This window comes from Dromaius novaehollandiae, chromosome 1 (assembly GCF_036370855.1).
Source record: "Dromaius novaehollandiae isolate bDroNov1 chromosome 1, bDroNov1.hap1, whole genome shotgun sequence".
Lineage (NCBI taxonomy): Eukaryota > Metazoa > Chordata > Aves > Casuariiformes > Dromaiidae > Dromaius > Dromaius novaehollandiae.
Window position 1 is genome coordinate 78658349 of NC_088098.1, and position 20362 is coordinate 78678710.

The 20362-nt window shown below is 39.8% G+C and overlaps 1 protein-coding gene across 1 annotated transcript in view; it reads right to left on the reverse strand.

The window, feature by feature from the left end:
* Positions 1–18019, reverse strand: part of NTF3 (neurotrophin 3) — a 52203-nt gene extending 34184 nt beyond the window's left edge. The window contains exon 1 of the mRNA XM_026113193.2: positions 17829–18019. Within this exon, the coding sequence (XP_025968978.2) occupies positions 17829–17846 (18 nt within the window). The 5' untranslated portion in view covers positions 17847–18019. The remainder of the gene's footprint in view (positions 1–17828) is intronic.
* Between the last annotated feature and the right edge of the window lie 2343 nt (positions 18020–20362).

The following is a 20362-nucleotide window of genomic DNA, read 5'->3' on the forward strand; positions in this document are numbered from 1 at the left end:
CCCAAACACTCCAGAAATACTCCTTAGCGATAAAGGTATTGTTCTACCCAGCAATTCCCCTTATGCACACCAACCGTGCCTTTTTAGCCTGGTTTACTATGGAAACAAAATTGTATGATCACACTACTTTCTGAGCCCTCCCAATAATCTCTGAATTGGCAGAACCCTATTAACCAAATCTGCTGGAGGTGCAACATTCTCAAAAATACTAAATTCCTGAAAGTTTAATGATAATCTGTGGAAGAAGACACTCCAGTGAGGTCTCATACCAAGCAAAACATTGCAAGCTTTTAACCTCTCCATTAGCATATTCAGAACTCTGAAACAGCTAAAGCACATGCTGTTGTTTGCCTTGCTCGTAGTCAGAGGACATGGAAAAGAGGTTAGATACTATGTGGGTGCTTAAGGGATAGGGAGGTGAAAGCAGGTGACTAGGAAGAAGCTGGAGATATTGCAGAGTGCAAGAGGGTGCTCAGAGGAGGAATACGGTTTAGGCCTGTGCTCCCGTGAAGTGTTTTTCCCTATAATTATTTAGTATTATTTTGCAAAGAGTGTTTCTTTGCCAGCCTTGTTTTTGCTAAATTTTGCAGCTTGCTTTCTTAATGTGCAAGCCCTACTTCTTGTTCATATGTTGTAGCTGGCCACCGAGTTTGAAACCTAGCAGGTCTCTTTCCCTTCTAACTGAGGAGGCATCTGCATGCATAAACTCTTTCACCTTCTCCCATTATTAGATGAAATATGAAATTAGGAACATAAACAGAAATGTGGAAATGGCTGAGAAGCTAACAAAGATGGAAGTAGCTGTAGGAAATGCATCTGCTAAAAAGCGTGATTGTAATTACCCTTACAAAAACCAGGAGGTTCTCTCTTTAAAATTTGATTTTTCCAGGAAATAAAGGAGGTTATAAATAGGTGAAAGAAATAATTAGGAACACACATTCAGTGAAAGAGGAATTGTAAAAGAGTTTCTTATATTCATTCTTAGAACTGTATCCTTAAGATTTATGATAGGAATTGTGGTGTCTCTCCAATGTGCTGTCAATATGAAACATTCATCTGATGACAATGTTCATAGTCCTTCCCCTCAAAAAATCATTTTTCTCCTCCAAAAAACAAAAAAACAAAACAAAAAACACCTCTTACAGTTAATGGTTTAAAATTTAATTGGAAGTATTTTTAAGTGTTGAAACTGGCGGACATCTGCTTTGGTTTTCTTCTTTCTCTTTATACTAAAATGGCCTTAGTGATTCTAGAGGCAGTTAAATCTATCAGAAAGAAGCTAAATTCAGCACAGAAGAAGCCTAGGAGGCAGCAGAGGAGAAGGGAAGTGATTCCAGCAGTGCCAGCAATGAGGGAAACGTTAATGTAGACCAGCCATTGGTATTTTTACCACTAGACTGTCTACATACATTCTGAATATGGTAAGACAACACACTGGTGATACTGCTGATGCCAGTGGGATTTACAGAGTTCCTCCATGCAAGAACAATGTTTGGGAGAGGGGAAGTTTTCTTCCCCTCTGTTTTCTTTCCCCCATCACCAAAGAAAGCAGCATAGGTGATATTCAAAGGAGATGAGTAGAGGGTTCTGGTTTTGATAAGAACTTGACTCCTCCATGAATACAGCCATATACAGCAGAGACTATATTTGCAGCAATATGGTTTGGTTTTGCCTGTTTCTCTCAAATCAAATCGCACTAATTCTAAAAGAGTAAGGTTTGGTAGCCAGGTGCAATCGACAAGACCAGAAATAGGTCAGGCTGGAAGTTTCTGATTTGTCAACATTTTTCTCATTTTCATTATTAAACCTTACATACTAACAGCAAACATTTCATTCCATGTGATTTGTATCAAATGAAATATTTCCTTAATTATACCCTAACAAACACAGTATATTTTGATTTCCCTAAATTCAGTAACAAATTACACAGTTATTTTCTGCGTACAACATTCTGTCATAGGAATTTGATTCACAGACATGATTCTTTCTTGTGGGCTGAGCCCCCTAAAGGATGACATCTCCAATGGCCAGTTTATTATTGCTGCTCAGACCAAAGTGCTGCGATAGCAACATGACATGGTGTACAATTAAAATGTAGTCTGGAAGTCTGATGCAGCCATTCCTTTTCTATGCATCCCACAATGGCCTCTAAGTAGATTAGGAAATTCTGATTGGAAACAACAAAAGCCAGTGTCAATTTCTGTGAGCAGTCTGACAGGGAGGCAGAGATCCCTTTTTCCTTAATTCCTTTTTCATTCTGAGATGTCTATAACGACCATCAAGGCACCAAGGCATTGTACCAGAGTATATGTAGAATCTCAAGAACAGAAAGAAGATGATGAATGAGAAAACAGAGGCACCAAAAGTCCTCAAATAATAGCCTAACTTTTCCCTAAATGAAGCCTGAGAGATTCAAGCAAGAATTTTGTATTTTCACAAAGGAATGCTATTGAAAAAGAGCATGAGCAACAATAACTATGTCTTTCAATATTGCTTGGTCAGAGCAACTATAGTTAAGCAACTATAGTTGCTTAATACCATGGTATTAAGAGAGGAAGAGCAAGGCACTTACCAGATTGTGATAAAGAAAGAAGGAAAATATTGAAAGTTTATCACCTTCATAGGCATAAGTAAAAAGGGGGAAAAATCTTTTTTATAAAACATATTTGAGAGTTTTGAGTCAAAGAAGTAATTTTAGAGGAGCTTGTCAACCCTATCAGGTCAGGCAGTGATAGGGCATAGAGATGTCAAATTGAGAAAGAAGGCTATTATAAGATCCTAATGCATACTTAGGGGGAAAAAAAAAAGAAAAAATTGTTTTGGAGGGAAAACAGGAGAAGGCCACAACTATCTGTGTTAAAAACCCACAAATCTGTAGGAACATGAAATGACAAGAGAAAATTGAGGACTACAAGCAAAAATTGACAAAACGCAATCAGAGTCAACTTGTAAAAGAAGCACAAAGGATTGCATAATATATGGGAGAAAGTACTGGCTGATGTAGCTCCAGCTTTTAGAAAGAATTGTTTTGCAACCATGAAGCCAAATCATTCTGCAAAAGGAAGTGATAAAAGAACTGAGGGTATTTACCAAGAAACTAAGGAACTGACTGCAACTGTTAAATAGCTTTCTATATTTGGGAGCTGGAACATTACCTTGAATCCAAATTAAACCTTTGTGACTTACAAGTTGTGCTTTTGTGCACAAGTTAAAGTGAAACTTGAAATGGCAGGAAATCATTTGAATAGATTTCTAGGAGTATTATATAATTGATGGTATTTCATTGCAAGGCTATCCTTAAAATTTAAGATAAGAGATACCGGACTGAATTTTTTACAGAGAAGTAGGTACAGACAAGTGGAGATAGAACTGCAGTGTCTTTACCTCAAGGGAATGTAGCTGTAGGAAGATAAAAACACAAACAAAACAAGTTTAAAGAAATGGAATTCACAGCACAAGAGACAATAATAGTGACTTCCCAGAACTCAGAATAGTGTTTATTTGAGTATTCTGGGGAAAAAATGTGTTGGCTTTGTATTACCAGTTTCACTAATATCCAAGGGAAATGTTACTTGCTGAAATGTCATTAAGTAGAAAGTTTAGAACAAGGTACCTGCTTATGTAATCTTAAGATTAAAAACAAAAGTATTGTGAATTCTTTTAATTGCCATGTAAAGAGGAAACAGAAAATCTACTCAGATAAAGGTCATGAGATCTATAATGTTGTTCTGTGTACAGTCAGCATACACATACACACACACAGACACAGACACACAGACATGCAGACACAAACATACACAAACACAAACACACACACACACACACACACACACACACGCAGAGCATATGAAGAAACAGCATATTTGTAAATGGAATGGCAAAATGTGGGCACAGAAAATAGTTTCTTCCTAAGTAGTTTCTTACTTCTATCTGGTCATATCTGAACAAAGATATGCCTGCAGAGACATAAAAGTTACTTCAGCATTTGCCACAAAAGGGAAAGGAAAAAGAGAAAGAATCTCAGTTTTCAAAATATAAAACAGTAGAGCTAGTTCATCAGACACCATCCAGGGACAGAGCAAAGCTAAGAAAGAATTTTTGGCTTCCAATTTCCCACTTAAAAGAAGACTTATAGGTGCCAGATTTTCATTAAAATTTGGGATAACAACAACATCCAAATTACCCATTAAAAATTTAATTAGCATTATATTAAAAATTATGACATAGCTAATGTACTCCAACTACAATCCAAAGTGCAATGATAAATGTAGTGTAGGAAAGACCAAGGCAGAGAGAGAACTTCCCATGATATAAGTGGTTAAACTTCAAATGAATTATTTTGACTTTCTGTGTAGGACTGCTTAGTTTTCAAGACAGTGAGCTGAACAATTAAATGATAAGATGCTGAGAAAAGGCTTTCCAAAATCATTTATTTTTAGCTTCATTCAGCCCTTGTTGAGACCAAGTTTTGATTTTGGTGTTTGGCAAAGATGGGCTAGCAGCTGAACAAGCTTGACATCTAGGTCTTTCCATACTAATCTTCCAGTCTTTCCAGATGGCAGAATTTACCTCTGTTTCCATCTGTTCCTTTTCAATAAGAAAAAGGGAGAAAAAATGAGATTGATAAAACATTTGATGACTTTTAGAAGGATCTTTGAGCTTCTTTTCAAGCCTTGTATTCTGGACCACATCCCTGTGGAAGGCTAGTAATGGCACTTACGATTATTTGCCTTAGATCAAAGGTAAAATGCCTGGTTTCATTTTTCAGGTGTTGCCTGACATAATTCAGCTGGATGAAATCCATGGATGAAAACATGGAAAGAGTCAGAGTCATCACATCAGCACATACTTGCAAAAGGAGTAAACAAAAAGAAAAAAAAAGGAAAAAAAGAGTGCCATCAGACTTGCGATTAGATAGTACTTGATGCCATCTAGCAGTAGACAGGTCACAGCAGAATTTCAGATGAAATTTCACTAGTCTAGATTTTCTTTCTGCATTCATAAAAGATTTTTCACAGAAGTAACCAACCTCATCTCCCTGGATTATTTGCAATAGTTTGTGTGTAGAGCTCTCAGGTCTTCATTCTGGTATAAATTTTTGATGACCCAGGAAGAACTCCTTGGTGGTCCATTAGGCTTCTCCTATGTAAGTGAGGTCAGAATTAGGCCTCTGTATGCTAGTTATCTCTGGAATTAGAAATTAACTTTTCAAGTAAATTCAGCAGAGGGATGGTGGAAAGCGATGAATGGGAGAAGACAAAGAAAAAACCCAAATCCACCAATAGAAACCTTCCAGGTAACCAAAAAGTCATTTTAGATGCTGCTGTGAAGTCTAGAAGAGGGCCTGAGTTACCAACAAAAATGGCAACTAATCTGGAGAAAATTCACAGAGCAATTAGAATAACTAAGTCTTTAAGGATCCATTTATGAATAAAAAATAAAATAATTAAACTTATGCAACTGTCTGAAGGAAGGCTCTGGTACGGAAATATGGGGAGGGGTTCGAGGATCACAGTCTCCTTGAGACTCTGCATGCATTGTGTAGGCATGCCAGCTTGTATGAAGTTACTTTGGGAATTTCTGTTCCAGACTGCTGCCAGGCTACAGGCATACCGCAGCTGTCTTTGGGAAATGTTGCTAAGCCTTTCTCTTGAAAAAGAGCTGTTCTCCAAGAACAGCTTACATATTAATACATTTCTGTTAATTCTAAGGATTAAATTTTCATCAGTGATGCTCTTCTCTACTTTCACTTCTCCCACAAGGAGCATCATCACCAAAAAATTTCTCTAGAAATTAATTAATGAAAAAAATTAAATCAAAACTCTACTCTAAAGACATCATTGTGAAAATTTTTACTGGAGTGATGGAAGCCCAGTTACTTGATGAATTGAAAATTAGATTTGATAGAGCTTTGAACAATATGCTACCTGACCAGCTGGGCTCTTAGGAACACAGGCCATATGAGAAGATATTAGACTTCATTAGGAGATGGATTTTGTTGACTTTAATTTTCCAATTGTGAGTAATCCCCACTTGACCTTGCATCCCCAGCAACTTTCACAGCCTCCTGTGAGGGGACAGTGTCATGTTCTGAGTTGTTCCAGCTTGATAGACTTTTTTGGTTTTATCCCTGCAAGTATCAATTTTCCAGATTATGGTGGACTGTTTTCTCTAGCCGTTCAATATACAGGTCAACAAAGACTGAGGTTTTGAGCAAGCAGGAAACCTGCCACGTTTTTTTCACTTGCTTTTGTGTCCAAAGGGACTTAGCTGAAATTGGACAGTATCAGGAGAATGGTTTGTTTCTGAAGAACTGGCAAAGAAATGAGTTTTCTTCAATTTTTCCAATTAAGTATACCAGTCACCTAATACAGGCATATTCTCTTGCTCTCTCCAATTTCTGTGATTCAATTTACTCCAAAACTTTGGAAGTACCTCCACGGTTTTGAAAAGTAAACACTGGGAGTCAAATGTAAGGTCTGATTACAATCTCACTGATTTTAGTGGGATTGCCTGGGTGCAGCTGAGCTCCGAATTTGGCCTGTGGTCAGATGAATTTCAGCATTTGCTCAGCTGGGACCTCCTGCTTCTGCAATGTTGGTGTAAATCAGGAATAAATGTGCTGAGTTTAGTGGATGTGCTGGTGTCAGTCCTGCATAATCAGAACTGAGCCAGTGAAGGCACAATCCATACCAGAAACATAAAAAAAGGTTAAGCCAAAGAAATGAACTCTCCAAAGAACAAATAAACCAATCGGATTTGCTTAATGATGGTTCAAAGGATGGCAAACATGGAAAAGTTATCAGCTTTAATTTCAAAGGAATGAGACAAATGAGAATAAATGGAGGGTGAGCAAAATAGACAGGAAATAAAAATTCTAGAAGAGAAAGGGCGGAAAATTAGAAAAATAAGAAAATACCACTGGACTTCAAAGACAAAAATCTCTTTCCTCAGAATGCAAACTCTTTTAAGGGAGACTGCTCCCTGTCCTAGCAGATGTGAAAAGCAGCTTTGGCTTCCCAAGACAAAATTTAACTCTTGAAGGTTTTCTTGTTGGTTTTAGAGTTTTTCTTATGGAATGGTTCATCAACTTGTAGTAGTACTAAAGTTTGTTTTGCTTATCTCAGAGCCTGCAATTGTTACTCTTCAGAACAAAAAATTAAACCTTGGTTTTGAGTGCTTCCAACTTAAAACGACACTTTGAATACAGAAAATTCAACTTCTCAGCAGAAAAATAAATGTTTCTCTCCAGATAGCTTAATGAATAGCTTTTGTATTAACAAATGGATCCAACATGTTTTTTAAGTATATATAGAGCTCTGTCAGGAAGAAAGAAACACAAAGGCAATGCTTCCTAAGAGAGTTCCGATATGGTAAGATACTTGCCATCTCTCTCCAAAAGATTTTCACTAAGTGAAATTGTCTGTTGCAAATCACACCTGTTAACAGAAGCAGCCAGACCAACACCACTTCATCTTGGCTTTTTCTACCTTCTTCACACACATTGCCATTATAATCAGTATATGGTCTTGCCAGGGCTGACTTTCAGGTGACACCTACACTAGTAAATAAAGGAGGGCTAGGATATGGTGCCAAGCACAAACCTGATGTTAGCATGCTCCCTTGCTAAGTTTTGGCCCATGCACTCTGGTGGTTCTTCCAAAAAGTCTGGGGAGAAACACAGGGCATAGATAGTTCCCAGTAGGCAAATAGGATATTGCCACCTGTTCTGGGAGGCAGGAGAATTTGAGATGGTCTCATTTGGCTAAGACACACTGCACCACAAGACCTCAGGCCAGAGAACAACTCCTGATGTCCTTTATTTATGTGGCCTGCTTTATATGCAAGTACCATGCAGGTCTCTCAAAGAATTGTGCGATGCATTTGGCAGATGCTGGTACTCATCGAATATGCCTGAGAAGAAAGAGTGACTGTTTTTTAACACACAGACTTGTGAAGTATAAGTATTCACATTCTTATTCACAAGGCCATTAATATTTATAAAAATCTATTTTGTAGGACTTTCAGGTCCTCTTAGTATAGGATTAATTATGCTTCTATTACTATCCATACTAAAACTCCAGCTAACTTCAAATATAGAAGTCAGCTCTATTTTTGACAATTCTGTTTCCTGGAGCTTAGGACCATCAGGTTGCAAAATATGATAGTCCTCATCTATATTAACATCAAAGAGTTTTTAACTACAGCTGCTTTCAACTTTGCATCTTTCCCAAAGTGCTGCTAGGTATTCCCTGTGCAAAAGAGATGTTTTAGTGACACTGAAGTTCTCACTTGCCTAAGAGCTTTACTTTGCATTCATTCCTCATGAAATGAAAATTTCCTTTCTTCAATTTTTTGAAAAAGATGTTTATTTTGTCCAAAATCTTGAGGGTTCAGAAGTCAACTGAAGTTGATTAAAAGAGAAACATGAATAACAAGTATTCAACTGATATGAAATCTAACTCCTGTAATTTTCTCAGCACAGTATTATTCCTTCAAGTGGGCTCTAACAGTTAATAATTACTCTTTTCAGGAATACACCTAACTTCTTTTCAAGACAGAACCTCTTTAAGTGCAACAAAATGGTCATCAGATTCTCCAATCACATCCCTAGCTGAATGGTCAAAATCTTGGTAAGATATAGTTAAATGTAAATGTAAGAGAGTCCTCACACAGCCAGCTTTAGGTTTGCAACTTAACAGATTTTGTGCCGCTTTCTGGAGGCACTGACCTGTCTTATTGGATGTCTAAAGAACAAGAAGCCTTTAAACTTCCAGGCTCTGAACCACACCTTAACCCACCTCCCCAAAGAAAAATAGCCATTGGGAGAATTAAATGAATTTCCCTTCTTAAAACAGGCAAAATTAAAGTATAAACTATTTGCCGTTACTAGTCACTTCCATAAGTGTAGGTCAGGTTGTTTCCCAGTGTTACAAAAGAAATTGGTGCTTTGTTAACAGAGTTAAAGGTGGAGGGCAAGCAGGTGGGGTGAATGGTGGGGGCTCTCAGTCATGTTCAGGAAGGCCTAGGTGGGACCATTTCTGAGGGAAACTGGCACGTGAGCCACTACAGTTTCCCTGAGTGTCAGAGCTGAGATGGAGTTACTCAGCACTGCAAACGTGATGATGAGATCTCTGAATCTCTGACGAGAAAGCAGGCAAAAGTTTGGAGAAAAATTCCAAGGGGGCAATAAGCTGGCCAATGCAGCAATAAGACATTATGATGGTAGTGTTATACAACCTAAAGGGAGGTCAAGGAGAACACTAGGAAGGCCAGAAACAGGAGTACAGAGTAATGGAATGGATGCAATGATCTCATGGCACGCTCACACGTTGATTCCTCCTCTCCTGTTTGCATGTACGCATATGCATGCACTCACTCCCACACAAGTCCCACGCAAGTCCCACACATGCACATCTCCCATCTACTCTGCAAAACAAACATAGACTCAAAACTGGATGTAAGCTGGAAAAATAGGGCACTGGTGACTATCAAGGCTGGGGTAGTGTCTGGTGATCTACCACCCTTTTCAGCAGTGAGCAATCTGAAAGCATTATGAAGTAAACCTGTCTGGAATTAGAACAGCAGAGAAGGAATGTGCTGCAAATGGTTAGAAAGAATAGAAAAAAATGTTGCTATATAGAGGGATGGAGAATGGTTAGAAAAATAGACAAGATAAGATAAGAGACTCAGACTAGAAAAGAGCAAGATAATAAGTTTGGGAAAAATCAGCTCAAAGCACCAATATTAAATGGCAAGGAGGAAGCTGGAAAAGAGTAATATTGGAAATTAGCTAGACTAGCTACATTTAAACAGTAATTTATTGTGGTGGATTTATTATAAAATATGATATTGAGGTTTTTATTTATTTATTGAGGTAAAGGAAGAGAGAAAGAGAAGAGAGAAACAGAGAATGCAAAAAAAAAAAAAAACAGTATAATTACGGATGGCAAGTGCAAATGCAATACGTAATCAGACAAAGAGTTGGCAGAGGTTGCCTGCTTTTGGATCACCTTTAGTCTTGGGCACTGCGGTACCACAATGATGTGGATGAAACTGAGGGAAATCAGAAAACTGAACCAGACATGATTAAAAAAAATCGAAGAAAGGCTTAAAGAAAAAAAAATCAAACGCACTCTGTAAGGCAAAGAATGTAGTTAAATGAAGACAGATAGCTTGTATCAACTATTTAAGTAGTCCAGTTCCTGCATATTTAGTTAATAACAATAAGGGAGAAGAGTTGCTCAGGGTCTGAGAGGATCTAAGTGGGAAAACATGCAAATATCAATAAACACCAGGGAAAAACTATCCTTACATGGAGATTTATTAAATTACTGAAGCATCGGCATCATCCATTTCAAAAGTTAGTCACTTAAAATATGTCTGTGCAAACTCTTTGAGAAATGAGTGAAAGAAATAGCTTTGCACTTACTACAGGAGCTCAAAACAATGAACTGAAAAGATCTCTTCTAACTTTGCATGTACAAATCCACGAAAGACCCCAGCACATGAAATATGTACCTCTTAATAACTATGCTTTCTGCTTTCGTTATCAATCTAGAGCAGGATAAAGTTGGTCTTTTGCTAAAATGGTGTCATTCTATGTTATTTTTGCTGCTACCTTAAAGTTTGGTTTTATGCATACCATTTACATGCTAGGATGGGATAGGGAAGTCTGGGGAATGATAGAGGGAGGACACAGACAGGCATGAATGTTTCCACGTTCTTCCAAAGCATTTCTTAGATATTTCTGCTGTAGCCTTCACATTGAAGGAACTTTTTTTTTTGACTCAGATGACTACACAGTATCTATTTTATTCTCCTGAGGCATCAGTTTTATCATTATCCCTGTATCTCTGATGCCAAGCTCATCACAGATCTCAGCATCTAGTGGTACTACAAGTATACCTCAAAGATAGTATACTAGTAAAATTGTCTAAATGTCTCTGGTGGACTTCTGAGGTCTATATTCCGTAGTTGAAAACCATAATATCTGATTTTGATTTGGAACAGAAACTAAAAACCTTCTAAATCCATCAAATTTCAACAGAACAAAGGTTGCTTTCATCTTGTGGGTGTGCTTGTTCATCCTCATGCCACAGGAGAGGATGCTATCTTAGAGCTTGTCTAACCACAGAGTTATTCAGAAGCAGCTGCTGGGTTTTAATTTCACATTCACAACCTGAATACACTCCCAAGTGTAGACGAGCCTTTAGGAATTCATGCAGAACACAGTGTACTTTCCTTCTGTAATTCTTTAGTTAAATGTCAGTTAACTGAAGATATTGATTTAGACTTCCTGCAAATCTGGGTGAGTTATTGTAGGGCATAGCCTAGAAATAAATATTTCTGAATTAACTAAATCAACTTTTTCTCACATGCAAACTCAGCTAATGTAAGATAAAACCTGTAAAAGCTATAGTAGGGGCAAACCCAAAATGGAGGAATTTATTGCTGGAGGGTGCAAATGACCATCTGAGCAATAAATGTTATTTATTGCTGTTCTTCTACAGGCAATGCACATAGCTGAAGCACAGAAAATGTTTGAAGAGTGTCACAAATCTTGCTCAGTAGGATGCAATCTTTTAAGAACCTTTTCATCCCAAGGTCCACACCAGTACAAGTTTGTAACAGATAACATAAATGGTACTTGTTTTATGCAAGCTGTATATTTACATGGCTAAGCAGGTGGTGACTCCCTCTAAAATACCGGCACAAAGACAATCAGTCATGCACTCTTGTTGTCCTGCACTGCCTGATGGAAATGTGGAATTAACTGCTGTCTCCTCTGTGTGCATTGAAATGCAATCAACAGATTACTTTCCTAAGCTCCGGATGACTACCAATCAACTTAATTTCAACAAGTAGAGACACCTACCCTGCCCCAACACATTAATGTCCTCATTTACACACATTTTCATCACACATTTCCACACTTTCAAAAACATAGGAGAAGCCAGACTGCAAAAGGCCCCTTTTGTGCCTGTGTAGGGAAGGTGCGTGAGGTAGGGGAGAGAGAAAGAGAAAGATAACAGAGAGAAGAGAACACTCTTGTTCCCTTCTTCCCAAATTCCTCCTTCTCTAAAAGGGCACGGGGCTCCTGGCCACCTTGCTTATCTTGCTTATGCACCAGACTGCTTGTACTATTTGAAGGAGACTTCTACCTGGATGGATGGTATGTTTTTTTAATTCCCAAGAAGGTACAATCTTGAAGTCCTCTTCCCCTAGAGGCTCACTCTGTATATTCCCTCTAACACTTCACAGACTTGAAGCTTTTCTGTATCCACCCTTACCACTCCTCTCCTTACACACACTTCCCATCTGTCCCCTCAGAAACCAGCCTATCCCCACACCCCCCACTGACAGATGTACACACCTCCCACACAGAAACAGCTGCCATCTACCTTTGTCATCCCTACCCACATGCTTCTTGTTTCCACTGTCCACCCCAAATTGTCAAAGGGAGGAATGCACATACCCCAGCACCAGCAAGCATCCCCAGAGACACCCAGATGCTCCAACCTTTGCAGACAGATTTCACTAGCTGTGTCAGGACTACAAAGGACTTTGCACTGACACAAATACTCCATATTCTTGATGTTTGAACATGGCTCAGACAGTAATGCTTTGATCCCCCTTCCTGCAACCATCCAGCACTAATTGTATCCATCAATTCATTTCTCTTTTTCTAGCCAGCTGGCAGGTTGATGCCACTGTTTGCTTTTTGTTTTCTATGCAATTAAATACCGAGGAAACAGCACAGCCGTTGAAGGCGAGGGCATTGATCTGGGCTGAGCTGGGGGCAGTGGGCTGCTGAATACCAGAGGCTGGACCCGCGTGCTGCAGTCATGCGTCTCCCCCTCATGGACAAGAGCTTCACTGTCCCAGTGACTGCAACCTGCCATGGAAGGAAGCCAACATCAGGGGAAAAGAGGCTTTCTGCTAGCTACAAGTAGTTCCAAGCACTGGGTGGAAAAATTAGCTGCCTCAACATCTTGAATGTGATTCTCTGCAGTGGTAAATTAGTGCATGAAGTAGGACAACAGGTTCCTCACATAGGCTGTGGCTGGGCAAGCATGACCTCTCTATTACCTAAGTATTTTACTGCGATGAAAAATGGGCCCATTAACTTTTATGCAACTGATGCTACGTAAGGTCTGGGCCCAAAGGCTTGCAGTGTTCAAGCTGAGAGGTTGTGTGTGACCGGATTGTATCAGACTAGTGCAAGTCTTACAGGATTAGTCACAATCTTGTGATTAGCTGTGGATGGAAATGAGCATTTCTTTACCTAGTGTAGGACAGTGCTTAAAAAGACACCAAGGCTCTAGGCCAACTGGACAATTTGAGAACAGATGTTGTCAATATATAAGAGTGTTTTGAAGGCAAAAACATCCTTAGTGTTTCTCTCTCACACCCAAGATGTATCCTCTGTTTCCTGCCTTCAACCAGCTGCATATTATTCCAGTACTACTTCAAGCCATGGAGAAAGCTGGTACTTTCATGTTGCCTTTGACTGACATCATTGCTTCCTATGCATTCTTTAACCTAGCTGCTGCTCAGCCAGTAGCCCTGTTAACTGCCCAGTAGCCCTGTAAACTGTAAAAATAAGGTGCACTGGTGTGCCTCCAAATGAAGCTAGCCATGATGGGGTTTTCTTAGGACTATTCTGTAGTTCCTCAGAAAAAAATCTGCAAAATCTTTAAAGTATGCACTGTTGTACACACCACACAGAAGACAAACACATCCAGCACATGTTCCATCCTTTCTCTACCCACACACCAAACCATTTTCCCAGTTAGTCATCTTTCCCTACCCTCCTTCTCAACACAAATGTTGCTTCTTAACAGTCACGAAATTCATCTCTCTTGTGCTTGCATAACCTTTTTCAGCACAGAGAGTTGTGCCACAAATGCAGTGGTTACATAATTGTCCAGTTGGCCTCTAATAGCCATTTTATACATCAGTACAGCTTCCTCCATGCATATTTGTAACTTCCACACAGATGTACGGCCCTTACAACCACCACCATATTCTTATGCACACCTCCTTGATTTCAGCTTCTTCCTGCAACCTGGCTGTAGCATTCTTGACACATGCCTCCCTCTGCAACTCTGCCAATCATGTAAGCACGATGCCCACCAGACAGACCTGTCCTTAACCCAGCCCACTCACAGACAACTGCAACTCATACATCCATGTACCTGTCTTCACTGACTCTATGCATTTACCTATGCCTCCTATGTGCAGTTAACTCACAACCTACTCTCTTGCTTCCATGTACACTTGCATGCACATGGCCTCTTGCAGTTGTAGGCACCTCCCTTAAACTAGGAGGCAGATCACCACAGATGGGTTATACCCTTATTCACTTTTTCCACCCTTCATCACTCTTCCCTCCCCCATAAGCTACTTTCATTCTCACAAGCCCCACACCCCAGTCAGTAATCCTTGCCTGCACTTCCTTCATTTACTTTGATCCTGCTGTGTGCACAACGCTGTCTTATTAGCCATGACTTTTCATTTCTTTCACCTTCCCTTCCACAGACCTTACAAGCACAACTGGCATATACCTTCCTTGCTCACACACCATCATGTATCAACCCATGTTGAGTTCCTCCCCTCTCATAACCTAACTATCACTCCCATTCACTTCACTTCATGAGCTACAGCTCCTAACTCCATTTACCTCCCCTTACACTGCACACTTTACTTTTGACTCCAGTACAACTGTGTGTCTTAAAAAGCCCTCCAGGTAGTTATCCTTCTCATTCCTTTTCCTCCCACTACTTTTTATCTTTACTCATTATTCAGCTAGCACATCTGTACCATTCTCTTTCTGTTTTACTTAGTACCTACCACAAACTCCTTGGCTTACATCTCAATTCTCATAACAGAAGAAACACCTTTTTTTATTTGTCTGTGTGTTGTGACATCCACACCCACACCTTACTCTATTCCTTACTTCCCATTGTTTTCCTCAGCTGCTGCCCTGGTACCATATTGCCTCTTCTTCCTTAGTACTATACCAACTACCCAGAAAGAGGCATCCCTTCTTTCTACTGGCCAAGCCACTCCTGCCCTTCTGAACTATTTTCTCTGTTTGCCTGCAAAGCCATGCACAACTCTAAATTTCCTTCACCCTGTGCTCTCTTGCCCCATATCTTCTGTAAATCACATTTTTCCCAGGCATCTTTACACAAAATCCAGCCTTAATTTTGTCCACATGCCCTTCAGATGTCTTGTTTTCCCCCATTCTCATATTTCTCAAGACCTACCACATTTTTATATACCTGCCGCAGTTCACCCTGACCACATAGTGCTCATTATCTTGCATTTCCTTACAGCACCTTTACACAGCTTTTTCCTCAGTTCTGCCTCTCCCTCACAAGAAGGTACCAAATACCTACAGGACTCTAGCAGGCTTCCATCTTCCTCTGAAGTTTCTCCCAGCTACTACCTCCTCATATACCTTTATGACTCCCTGTACACTTTCCCCAACACCACACATTCAGTTCACATCCTGCTCATTTTTTCCTCCCTATTCCTCTCCTTGGCATGTGTTCCACCACCACACAAACCTTCCCTTCCATACACTAACACCTTCCTTGCAAATACCTGCTCTTATCTAGTTCTTGACAGTTAGAGGACCTCCTTTAGACCCCACACAAGCATCATGTATCTGATTATTTTCCATACCTTTCTCCAAATATACAATAGCTCACATTTTTCTTCCTACTCCAAACACCCTTTGTGCCCTGTGCTTTCACCCATCTCCCCTCATTTCCACTGCATACACTAACTCCCCTTTACAGACCCTAGCAACCTTGTATGTCCTTATCTCTATCCTCACTAGCCTCCAGTCTGCACCTTTTCCCCATACCTCCTATGTGTTACTTCTCCTTCTGAACTTCTAAACTTCTTTCCACTCACAAAGATCCTCTTTTTCCAGTTGCCCTGCTGCATTGCTCCTTTTATGCTGACCACATTTTCACTGCTTACCTACCCTTAATACCCAAATATACAGCATTTGATACAAAGCAGTTTATTTTCAGCATGTAGCACCTTCCCTCCAAATTCCTTATATCTGTCTTTGTATGTATCATTTAATTCTTCCTTTCCTGGGGGGAAAAAAAACAAACAAAATCTACGTGTATCCCATACTTTAACATATCACACCCTCCTACACAAAGCACTCCCATCCTGGCCCCACCAGTACATGGTACCTCTTCTCCACATACTTGGGCTTGTCCATCTGCAATCATACCTAGCTTCCCTCCCCCTACCATGCTCACACACAGAGCTTCTGGTACTGACGTGTATCTGCGACCAGTCTTTTTACTACAAGCAGTTGGAACCATGCCGAACTCGCTTTCATTCTCTGCTGCTTTTGTCTGTCTTGCCACAAAGCAAAAAAAAAGCTTTTTAAATTATTATTAGATCTTCCTTTTTCTGACGTCTTATTTATAGGTGTTTCTTCCACCACTCCTCTACTTGCACGCTTACACAGGTCAGGTATTTCTGTTCCTGAGAGTATCTCTCCTATATGTCTGGGTATTTTCCTGAAGGCACAATGTAAAGCCAAACTTTACATACCATTTGCACTCCTCATATAACAAATCACAAAAGCCTAGCAGCAAAGAGCCCAGTGCTTTCTCAGAGGTTGTATTGTAGCTCTTAACAACCAACTGGGCCATATAGCACACATCCCTGTCTATTTTAAAAGGAAAAAAAAAACACCTCCCCCCTACACACTCTTCTCTAAATAACTGGTTTTGCAACATAGGAATCAGAGAATGTGCGCATAGCAGCCCTATTCAATCCAAAATATCCATCTCTCCGGATACTGTATATTTATAGTTCAAGAGATAGGACCAACACAGAGCTTTCCCGTTTATTTTAATGAAGGATTAAGAACTGATCAGAAAACTATCTAAACCATTCAAGGACTTTTCCCCTTCTTGGCTAATAGCAGTTTGGTGTCTCCATAAGGACTCGCCAGTAACTGACGCTTTAAGCTGCATTTCAGCTGTTTAGATGAGAAACAGCTTTCTATTTTCCTCTATATGTGTGTCTGTGTTGATTAGTCGTGTGCTGCATTCCTAGAAGGCAGTTAGCAAACCTTGGAAATTGCAGCGTAAGAATAGTTTTCCTGCCTTCCTACCACGAAGTGAATGTATCTTTTTCACTTAGACACAGATGTGCAGAGGATCTTTTGATCTCCAGCTGCTTCCAGAGAATTTAGTGTTTGTGTTTGAGGAAAATGGGGATTGATTCAAAGGTCATGAATAGGGTTTCCAGTGTCTGGCACAAAAAAAACCACCAGTGCAGTTAGTTACCTGAGACATGCAAGGTCTAGTAACTGGTAATTTGGACTTCAATTGTCATGGGCTCTAACTTTCCCTTAGGGCAAGCATGCTACTTAAGCTGAGGTTGGGTCTCGCAATCCCTGCTCCAGATTTGCAATCCCTTTTGTTATATCTGAAGTTGCTGGTTTCCCTCTTAAAATACAACCAAGAGTCTCTTTGCTTTTGCCTCTTAAATCAGATTCCTTTCTCACCTCATATTTCTCCTTTGCTGTTTCCCTGCCAGGGACCTGAAAAACAGCCTGTAGAGCATGAGGAGAGAGGAACCTCAGGACTAAAGAAAGCTATGGGGCAGCAGGGGTGGGGGAAGGAGGAGGCACAGTGGGAAAGACAGCAACATTTGGGACAGATCTACTGCTTACAACAACCCCCCATCCCCATTATACTTCTTTAAAGAACCCCTCTCCTCCCCCTCCCCTCCTCACCCTCTTAGGACCCTATTAGAAAACGTCAAATTTCCCTTACCGTGGTAGGAGTAACCATGGCATCCGTATGAATGTTTCCAGAAAAGTCGACATGAAGAGAAAGGTGGATGTAAATATGTTCATTCAAAGTCCCAAAGTTGGTCTGCTTGGGCTGTGCAGAGTTGCTCTATGAGAGAGGAGCCTTAAACTCTGAGTCCCGTGAACATAATCTGCTCGATTATAACAAACCAGCTCAGCCAGATGGCTCTGTGCTCTGCAGATTAACCCCTTTATTGCCACACTCTGCTTTTCCTACCTACCATTTACAATAACCTTGCCTGGTTGGGGAATTTCAGAGAATGAGGCATTTTTCTGAAAATTTCCGTGGTGTGCTCTAAAGAAAACCATCATGTGCCTATTTTCTTTTTTTAATGCTATTGATAATTTTATCCTTCTTCCTGGCAAAATCTTTTCATATTATTAAGAACAGTGTTAGCACCAGGCAACATTTGAGACAATTCTTTTGTTAAATCATAACCATCTCTTCTGCACTGCGATTCTCAGAAGACAGTATTTTATTGGAGGAATGTCTCTGCATTTGCACTCTAATGGTCCAGCCACTCTCTTTCTCGCTCTCTCTCTTTCTCCTTTTTTCTCTTTTCCCCATGCTCTGTCTCCCACACTCACACAGATACATGCACACACCCTTTGCCAGCATGTATTGATATTCTTACCCATATTCAGAAGTCACTGTAGGACATGTAAAACAGGTGAAATAGAGAAACAGGACTAGGGTTATAAACCTCTGCTCCCTCCCTCTGGATCCTCTTTTTTTTTGTTGTTTTGGGTTTTTTTGGCGGGGGGTTAGTATTTCCGTTAACCAAGTCACCCCCCATAACACAAAACTAAGTGTTGGGAGAAACAGTCACTGTTAAGGACAGACCCTCAGATGGATTCGTGGTTAGGTATTCCATTTTGATTTGCAGATTAGTCCATCAAGAAAAGGATGGTGAGTGCCAAAAACATGGAAAGTTCATCAGCAACCAGCAGTGACTGGTTTCCAAACTTTTTATTTAGAATGATCACTCACAGAGATGGCTGGTAAATTTAGCTGCATGCCTCTAAGTCTCCCTCTAAATTTACATGCTTAAGTCATCCTTCTTTTCTATTTGATTCAAGCATAATTGAACAAGTCATAACCAGAAGAAAGTGGTCATATAAGATACCATATACTACTTCGAATCTTAAAAGGCACAAGCTTGTTTCCTTAAAGAATACTTCCTTTACCAGCTTGTGAAGCTTTCCCTTTTGGCATTTAACCAAAGAATTTCTCCTCTTTCCCCTCTCTGTGAAATGATGACTAGCCCTTCCATGATGTCCAAGTATTGTACCATCTTCTTCAAGACATTTAAATATGCCTAGTTAGTTGTCACAGATTTATTGAAATATTTTCCACTGTGGATTGAAAAATGATTGGTGTTGTTTGTTATGGATGTCCTTTATCTGATCTTTTTCAACCATAAAATGACCCCATTATAGGGAACTTTGAACTCCACACATTGTAGCTGCCTTGTAAATCTGCCTGAGTTGCTTATTCCATCTAATTGCCTAGAATAAAAAGAATAAACTTCAAATATTGTCTCCTAAGAATATTCTAAATCTTGCTGCTCTGCCAATTCACCAAAAAGTTTAAACCTTGAATAACTCTAGAGCCTTTTCATCTTCATAGTTTGACTGAATGCAGAACTTCCATCTTGTTTAGAGCTTTTTTAGCAAAAAGGAGGGAATCACAATTCAATCCTGTCCTCCCCCATCAGTGCTGTCATAAGATCTGAGAAACGCCTAAAATATGACTCAGCTTTTAATCTACTAAAGTAGACAAACAGTGCCAGTAATAGAAAATTTTCATGTGACTGGCAAATGCAATGCTCCCCCAGATGGAGGGAAAGGGTTAAATATCTGAAGGCAGCCCAATCTTTGCAGTTGCAGCTAGTCCAGCAAAAAGAAGGCAAGTACATAGGCTACAAGTAAATGTTAGACACAGAGGGACTGACTGCCTCTGATGGGAGGTAGAGCTACCAGAGCCATGCCTTGCACATGAGTCAAGGGGTTTTGCCCTGTACTTGTGTCTGGGTCTGTGGGCAATCAGCGTGCCTCGTAATTTGAGATGTGACACCTTAATCTTGCCAAATATGTATGCACTGTAAAAAGCATTGTAGACAGGGTGTTTTCACAGCTATAGAAAATGGAGACGTGTTTGATACTTGCAGTTTTCCAGACTTTCCCCCAACAGACTTTCTGTTTTTCCAAAACTTTTTTTTCCTAGTTATTTTTACATCTTCATCTGTTATTCTGAATGCTTTTGTAAGCATAATCCTTAAAACAAACTTTTTTTTCTTACATTTTAAACATGTTTCTCACTTTTTGCTGATAAACCATAAAGCCCCAGATGATTGCCTTATTTCAAGTATAGTTTTGGATCTGAAGTTCTGACATACCATTAAAAATGTTTTACTTTGAACCAGTCTCTGTTCAGTCTTGAAGAATTTGCAGTACTTTTCTGAGCATATTGTAGAAAGTCATCATTAATTTCTG